The 8,970-nt window shown below is 38.0% G+C and overlaps 1 protein-coding gene across 1 annotated transcript; it reads left to right on the top strand.

Annotated features, from left to right (window-relative positions):
• The first annotated feature begins 1,525 nt into the window (after positions 1 to 1,525).
• Positions 1,526 to 6,936, top strand: bmf2 (BCL2 modifying factor 2). Its single transcript, XM_051138578.1, has 4 exons — positions 1,526 to 1,915; positions 3,446 to 3,804; positions 4,065 to 4,258; positions 5,776 to 6,936. Exons 2-4 carry the CDS (start codon positions 3,468 to 3,470, stop codon positions 5,875 to 5,877), a joined length of 633 nt encoding a protein of 210 aa, XP_050994535.1. The 5' UTR covers positions 1,526 to 1,915; positions 3,446 to 3,467; the 3' UTR covers positions 5,878 to 6,936.
• The last annotated feature ends 2,034 nt before the right edge of the window (positions 6,937 to 8,970 follow it).

The raw sequence follows: 8,970 nt of genomic DNA, 5'->3' as shown, positions 1-8,970 counted from the left end.
GACCAAACCGTATGAAACTTGGAGGAATGCTAATACTCACACCAGCGACAACGTCACCAAGGCTCAGCCCAATCTGCCTGACGGGGGCGCTACAGTGATCAAAAGTACGATAACGCTCATAACTTCTAAACCGTCAGTCGCACATTCAAGTGTCTTGTGACGTTGGAATCCTTGGATTTTCAAACTTTTCAAACAAGATTTTTTGCCTTATCGGAACCAAACCAGTGCAGAAAAAATTCTCTGGAGAGTGAATCTCAATAATTAGCAAAAAAGTTTAGACTCACTGTCGCAAAGGGACACCAAAATGTTTGAAAGGGGCAGGGACACTTTTAGCAAAATGCCTATAACTCCTGAACGGAATGAGATATCTTTACCAGACTCAACAAGATGTCACAAAAATCGCAGAGCTCGGCAACTTGGTGGTGCTATAAGAGGGAAAAAACATACAAATGGCTATACCTACGCAACCATTTGCCCTATCAACATGAAAATTACGGTGCACAGTTTTGGTCCAAAGTGCCACAAGCGTCTAAAATGACATTTGCATTTAAAAAAAAATTACGTTTGAGCACCTATTAGACAAAGTTAACGGAAGCCGATTGAAACGAAACTCGGTGGGCCTGTTCGACTCATGGCCCCAAAGGTCTGTGAGAAATTTGAAAGAAATCGGCCAGTGGGGAGCGATATCACATTTTTCAAGATTGTTTTTTCACACATACATACAATATTTGTATTATATGATAGACCTCATTCTGGACAACTTTGCCTCTTGAACCACTGCTGTCAATCAAATGATTGAGAAGATGTAAAAAAACTACTTTTGTATACTATTCCTAGGTTTTTCGCTTAAACGGGAAGTACAAACTGCCGCACAATGGACTCTCTAGTTCAGGGGTGGCGAACTCCGGTCCTGGAGAGCCGCAGCCCTGCATAGTTCAGCTCCAACCCTAATTAAAACTCACCTGCCTGTTGCTTTCTAGTAACCCTTCAGACCTTGATTAGCTTGTTCAGGTGTGTTTGATTAGGGTTGAAACAAAACTACGCAGGGCTGCGGCTCTCCAGGACCGACGTTCGCCACCCCTGCTCTAGTTCAATAATTCACAAAATTGAAATGTACCTTATGGGAAGCTCCAAATTTACCCAAAATCCTATAAAGCGTAAAGGAAAACTCAAAAGTTCACAGCACATGCGACAGGTGATTTGCCAAAAATGCATTTTTAAATAACTGATTTAGGTGGTTACAGGCTTGCTACTTAATATCTTTTTGTCAAGTGCTTAAATGCCTTAAAGCACCTTAACCATGGTAATCGCTGCTTGCAGCTATATTTCTTCTCGTTATTTCCCTTTAGCAGATAATGAACTGGAAGTCTAATGTCATGTTACTTAAGAATATAATTTCAAACATCTAAACCTCTTCCAAAAATAATCAGTTACTCAAGGATCACAAAAAAAATGCAGTAATAAAATGAAATAGGTTTCTTATGCTAATTAAGGCTGTCAGAGGAAGCCTGCTTTTCACTCATTTTGATTAGTTTATAGCACTTTGAAGTTAAAGTCAAAAAGTTCCTTTTAAATAACGTAGCCACTAACTAACAGTCTGAAGCTACTAAAACTGCTGAAATACACCGCTTGTAGTCGAAAAGAAACTGAGAGAAGCATCACACAAACCCTAAACTGACCTTTTCCCTCGGGCACCAACAATTTGCCGACTCCCCCCATATCACGTGACGTCACGGGCGTGGGCGTGACTTTCCGCGCGCTCGTGCCCAATACCAACAACTCGAGCGGAGGGCGCAGAATGAAAGCGGAGCGAGTTCGTGTTAGTAAATACAAGCAGAGTGAAGACGGAATAAAAGAGCGCTGACACAAAAAGCGGAATAAAAACAGCACTGACACACACATTCAAGCACTGGCGGTGAGTGTCTCTTGTTTCTGTGTTTTACCTGCTCTAGTTTCATTCTGTGTTTTGTGATTTCTGTGGTTTGCTATATTGAAATAAAAACTGAAGTAATCCAGTTTGCACGTAAAAAAACAAAGTTTCAGTGATCTGTTCTGTGAAAGAAACTGACAAAAATGTTAAATTACACAATAAAGGTGATAAAACACTGAAATATTCCTATTTGTTGCTTATTTGAACTTTATAAAACTGAAACTGGCAGTCACATTATGTCTCATGATGTCCTGAGTTTTTATGTATTTGTTTTTACTATGTTATGACTTGGTGGTATATGCTTTATTTTGGTTTGCTTTTGAATTCCCTGCTGAAAACAACATCTTAAACCAGCCTAAGTGGTTTGTTAAATAATAAGAGTGGTTTATGATGGTCTACAATTATCTTTAAGCTTGGCCAAGCTGGTTTTGTCTTCTAAAACCAGCCTACAGACCAGTGTAACCAAGCTGGGAGACCAGCTAAGACCAGCAAACCATCTTGGGCTGGTTTTTCAGCAAGGATTAAGAGTGTAATTCTCATTAATAATCATCTGTCCATATGTTAATCTCTCTATTAATAGAATTACACTTTTTAAATGATTGTTTACTTTGATGACTGCCAACTCAAGCACTGCAAACAAACGTTTGAAAACTCTTTATGCAGTCTTTCAATATGACTAATTTTACTGTAACTGCCATATATCATATGAAACCGTTCTCTTTGAAAGCATCTGCACTAATCTCCGCTGTAACTCTCAGTTGATCAGATTATTCATGAACACTTCATAAACGGATTTGTTTGTTATGATGGTGCAGATTTGACTGTACTGTTTTCTGGGAAACGGCGGCAGACGGAACCCTTGAGCGCAGGCCTGAAACTTCCTCTCGTTTGTGTGAGGCTCCTTTGAAATGTTGCCATTTGACGTTTTGGCGGTTTTGTTTGTGACCAGCCTATCTTAGTCATCTCTCTGCTGCACTTTGATGCCAGAATTTGCACTTTATGAGCTGAACTATACTATCAGATCTTAACTATTCATTGTTAAATCAAATAAAACCAAATCTAGATCAGCCATGGTTATTTGTTTTGGTAAATGTGGGTGAGATCTCAATGAGATTCAGGGTTTGTCTCAAGTCAAGTGTTCCTAAAGTACACTGATGTGAACTGGAGAGTCGCGGAGAACAATGGAAAACGATGCTGAATGCAATGTTAAAAGTCAGCCAATCATGTAATTGTGCATAATTTGGGGTTGAAAAATAAATCAGCCCATGTCGTACGTTGTTTATGTCCAAAACTGTGCTTCCAATCAAATTTTGGGACATTTGGTAATAGTTACCCAAAAAATAAATAATACAATCGAATGTTTGATGTTGTTTACGTTGTAGTACATTAACAATTTCTCCATTGTATTAGGTCACCTGGTGCAAAACAACCCCATTAGAAATAATACTTTTTTGACGTGATGTAATACAGCATGAATGAAAAGCATGCAAATTCTCATACAGTGGTATATTTCAGGGCGGTTTTGCTGACTCCGCCGATGGATGATGAGGAGGACGAACAGCTTCCTCGCTGCTGTGAAACACCGCTAAGAAACAAGAGCTCAGAGAACAGAGACAGCCCACGTGGAGAGCTGGGACAAACGGCTAACAGACACGGACGCTTTGAAGACAGATCGACGCAGACTGCCAGCTCTGTGCTGAATTCAGCGAGAGACGGAGATATGGCACCATTCCAGGGTTTAGAGAGAAATACATCATCTCCCTGCGGAGCTGTGGATGCCAGGACTCCATTTGGGGCTCACTGTGGAACTGGGGGCCTTGCGTCACTTACTATGGCCCCTGGGGCCCCTGGAGGACCAAGAGCACTTTTTCATGGTACGGAAACACAATATGCATCATACAGTCATATATATGTATCACAATATGGAATTAAAAAAAAAAATTCTGAATATATTGTGGTATATATTAGATTAAATATTAGATAAAATAGATAAATATAAAAATTATATATATATATATATATATATATAAATTCAGAATAAATAAAAAAAAAAATTTAATCCCTAATTTTTAAAAATATTATATTAATAGTAATTAGTATTATTCAAAACAAAAATATTGTTTTTATCCTGAAGGAAATGCTGGATTTCGTTCACACTTCCCCGCACTGTTCGAACCCGTCCCGGACGGCACACAAAACGCAGTAGAGGACCAAGGGAGACCAGAAGAAAAGGAAGATGAACACGACGTGGGAATTAGCGTGGAAGTTCAGATCGGGCGTAAATTGCGTGAAATGGGGGATCAGTTTCAGCAGGAACATCTTCAGCTGGTAAGAGTGCTTTCAGATAAGACTAGTTAGTTTCTTTTGCTCAAGGCTGGTGTGAATCAAACGAGTTAAGCAGCTTCACAGGTGTTTGTGCATAGAAGCTGTGGTTTTCATTGCAGTGGTTTCTGTCACGATGTGCAATGACATCACCGTCTGTTATTTCAATGCTGCATATGCAAATGCTCAATGGGAGAGATGACATCATTATTGGTTTACCCGTCCTGTTTACTCAAGCTCTCATAGATGTTATCAAATCTACACCAGTGAGTTTACAGTAAATTATGGAGTTTAAACACTAGATGTTTATATAAAACAAAGTCTTATAACTTTTTTTTTTGTTTTGTTTTATAACTTTTTACAAAAATAAATCTGCATGACTATTAAAAAAACACTTATTTGGTTTTAACTAAGTTTAATTAAACTTGGCTTAGTAAAATAATGATACAGGAGATTATACTAATTTTAAAAAGTGCTTAAAAAGAGTTTTAAGGTGTTTTTGTTGTAGTTAAAAAGTAGATGAAAACACAGCAGATGAAGACAACATGGTCTGATTAAATTATAATGTGAGTTTATAATGCTGACTTGTATTAGAGAGGAATATTAACTCACACCCTCTGCATTATGGTTAACAGGGATAAATTTAGATTTATCACATTTTTATCACAAAGTTTGATGAATTAAGTGTCTACCCGGCCAGCTATAGTTTATGTGTGAGCTCAGAAAGAGGATGTGAAGTGTGTTTATACTGCAGGCTAAATTTAGACTCTGACTCAAGGTCCACGTCAGCAGACATGTGATCACAATCTCAAAAGTAGGCTAATGTAACACCTCTAGTAATACTCGCTATGTGTTATATGCTGAGCCGCTACGACTGAAATGTTTTAATGAACTTGCAGATTGTAATTTTTATAGACCGTGAAATGTGGAAATCGGCCGTCATGAACTCAGATACATCAGTCAATCAAAAACTGAAACTTCATGTTCTGAGATCAAACTGGCCTCAAGGCGGCTGAATAATTTGAAAACTTGAAAGACGCAATCCAAGTAGGAATAAATGGGTCAGGGTAATTTAAATTAGTTAATCATAATTACAGTTTGCTAACTCTTTTAAATCTAGCATGCCTTCAGTACCAGGCAGCTTATGCAATACACTGCAATAGTCAAGAACTACAACACGCCCACAACAAAGTGGGCCTGACTGCTGATTGGCCGCTTTAACTGTCCGTCAGGGAGATTTAGTGGGGAGGGGAGGGGTTTGAAGTGAAGCTTTGGACAAGTGCGCCATCTAATGTCAGATACATGCCATTGCAAACTAAAAACAAACGTAAAATCAACATTGACTCTATTTACTTTCCTAACACATGCACCTGAAAATAACTTTCCATTTTCATAGAGGGAAAATATTTGTTAGGTTGTGAATGGCAATTCATGTGGACATGTGGTTTAAATCACATATTATCTTTAACCTAAGTCAAAAACTTCACCTGATCAATAATTGTTTGTGGTTTATTTTTGTGCAGTTCACTGAAAGAGGCCAGATGGGTTTGTTCCAGCTAGTGACGACACTCTACAACTTCCTTTTCCCTCAAGAAAGACCCCAAAATGCAAGAGCCCAGAGATGAAAGGCCACGGCACAAGCGTTCAGGACCTAAATGAGTTTTACACAGCAGTGCGCAGATCTGGATTTACGTGGCTCAAAAAGAAGGTTGCCGCTGGCCGGAGACTTCCCTCCTTTTTCTGAAGAAGCCATTCTCAAAATGGAGCGTTGGAGGAAATTTTCTGCAGGTTGCATATCAATATAAACATATTAATATTCTGCCTTATGTTTCCCCAACAAGCGGATCTCAGCGCCTTAATGAAACCCTCAGAAGAACTGTTTAATAGGCAACAAGCTGTGAGAAGACTCAAGGTCAAAAGTATTTGAGTATTTGTGCTGACTTTAATGCACCTACTGAACTCTGCATCCCATCTTTCTCTGCTGGTGTATCATGGCTCATGCTTGATTCAGTGCAGTTATCAGTGTTATTGGGACAGAGTCGAAGGACAGAACAGACGTGACGCGACGCAATCCAGAGGCCAGAGATGTGCTTCATAAAGGACCGACACAGAACTGAAAAAATTGTTCAAATGCAGAAAAACAACTTGAAAATCAGGTTATAATACCTGCATACGATGAGCCATTTTCAAGAACAAGAAGACAAATATGAATTTTGTAATTTTAAAAGTTTAAATGTTACAACAATTTTACCCTTCTTAAATATTAGTTTGCCTTAATGAATTCTTACTGTTCTCCTGTCATATATCACAGGCATTACATAATGACACGATTTATCTCAGGCACTAAAGTATTACTTGGGATATCAGTGTTTCAAGCATCTTTTTAGTAATTGGTGACATTCAAAATGTGCTCAAAGAGCAATACACCAAATCGTCTTTTACAGTACAACTCAAGCGATAAATGCAATCAATAATATCTAATCTACAAGTTACCAGAACCTATTAAAGTTCTAGCAAGAGTTGTGTTTGTATGTATACGTCAATCAATAGTAATTATAAAGAGGTTTTTATTCATGTAAATGTCTTAAGAGGGAAAATCTCCTCTGGCTAGCGTAAATATGCTTTAATTGAAGAGATAGTTCGCCCAGGAATGAATATTATGTAATCTTTTACTCACCCTCACGTCATTTACAACATTCCTGTGTTATTTTTGGTTTTCGTCAGGGTGGCGCCATGTTTAATTTTGGCGGGAATGAAAACGAAGCTGTGAGGCCAACAAACTACAATGATTTAGGGTTTTATTATACAGTATATGACATCTTAAACACTGTTAATACCTCACGGACTCGTTTTCATCTGCGTAAACTTTTAAATGGTTGGTAAACGGTGACAGAATTTACCTTTTTCACGCGAACTGTCCCTTTGAGAATGAGGACGATTATGAACTCAGAGGTAGATTTCTATTGGAGCGTCCAGTGAGGCGGCCGGATCGCATCACGTGATTGGCTAATGATCTGGCGCTGATATGAATATTTAAGAGTTTGTATATGATATGCGACAAAGCTGGGTAATTTATTTTCCACATATATATTTGTAAACTCATAATGTAAAGTGAAATGACTATAACTATGAGATTAATAATTTAATTTATCCAAAATAGATATCGTTCCATGCTTTTTTGTGGTACAATCTACTGAGGTGCCTGTACTTTCGCGGTTTACAATTTTACATGGTTTGCTTGTGCATTATCGATAGTTTATAACATAATGTCGTCGGTATAGTGTTAGAGACCATGAAGACGGTGTGAATATAATGCAGACTGTCAGAGTCCACAAAATCCACATCATTCCTTTGCAACTATTACGATTTCAGACCATTTTTTTCTCGGAGGTGATGAGGTTCCAGTGCTGTGATGTGTCCTTGCCCTGTTGTTCTTCTGACAGGTGTGCCTCAAATGCTTGTGTATTGGTAACGATGACACTTGCAGACAATCAAACAGCTGAAGGTGCCTTAGAACAGCAGGCCAACGATGAAGGTTTGATGCCATCATCCCGAGCACCCAAACATGTGGATTACAGATCATAAATGAACACGTATCGCAGCCGGGTGAATACATACCTCCACCGAAACAACAGGGAGCTCAAACAGACTATCAAAGAGAATCTGAAGTGACGATTTGCAGGAAGAAACAGGCTGCTGCTGCTGCCTCATTCATCTGAAATGCCCTTTTGAAATGCACTTGTCTCAGAAAGTCGTCGAAGGAGTTAAACTGTCGAGCTGTTTTTACTTTGTTTGGAATGTGTACGGGACGTTACTGCTGGTTCTTTTTTAATTTTGCTACTTAAAATGATTATACAGTTTGATAAATATATTAAATGCTGTTATAAAATTGTGAAATAAGATGTCTTTTTTACGTATATCATAAATGCTGTCATATAAATGCTGACACTTTTTTCTGCAATGTTCACTGCATTAAAATATTTATGGATACTCGTTTCAGCGCTATTTGTGATTATTACTATTTTTTTTTTTATTTGAAAGACTATAGACATATATTATTAAAATATAACATTTTTAAATAATTAAAATGATGTATATATTATAATAAATACCTATGATTACTATTTTTGATAATCCACCTTATTCTTCAATGTGTAAGTAAGCCTATGGGCGAGACTTCCGGTTCATTTGCTGATAATGAGGAGGTACTGCACAACGGGCAGTAAATGGTAAAACGCTGCACTACAAACCAGTGTTCACAGTTGTGATAACACGTTAATGTCGGCGCCACTTGCCTTGTGAGCTGTGCTCGCGGCGACCCGAGTTCGAATCCCGTCTCGAGGTCCTTTGCCGACCCTGTTCCACTTTCTCTGCCCAGTACTTTCCTGTCAGCTCTCTACTGTCCTGTCCATTAAAGGCACAACAATGCCCAAAAAATATAACTTAAATTGCAATTTCAAGCAGCAAAACGTGTTGCTTTGTACAGCTAAAAATAGTTGGAAGCAGTTGAGTCCAGAAGCCAGACTCTTAAAATCTACAAAGGGCCACGCCCACTCTTATGGAAAAATAAGGTGGATGATGCACATTATTAATATTTGTATAAAATATAATTTATTATATAATTATACAAGAATTTTAGAACATTGTTATTTTATTTATTATTAAATAATAACATTATTATATTATTTATATTTGTATTCTGATTTATTTAATTGTAA

Source organism: Labeo rohita, chromosome 20 (genome assembly GCF_022985175.1).
Source record: "Labeo rohita strain BAU-BD-2019 chromosome 20, IGBB_LRoh.1.0, whole genome shotgun sequence".
Classification (NCBI taxonomy): Eukaryota; Metazoa; Chordata; class Actinopteri; order Cypriniformes; family Cyprinidae; genus Labeo; species Labeo rohita.
The sequence above is the reverse complement of the archived record's forward strand: the minus strand, read 5'-3'. Positions and strand labels throughout refer to the sequence as shown.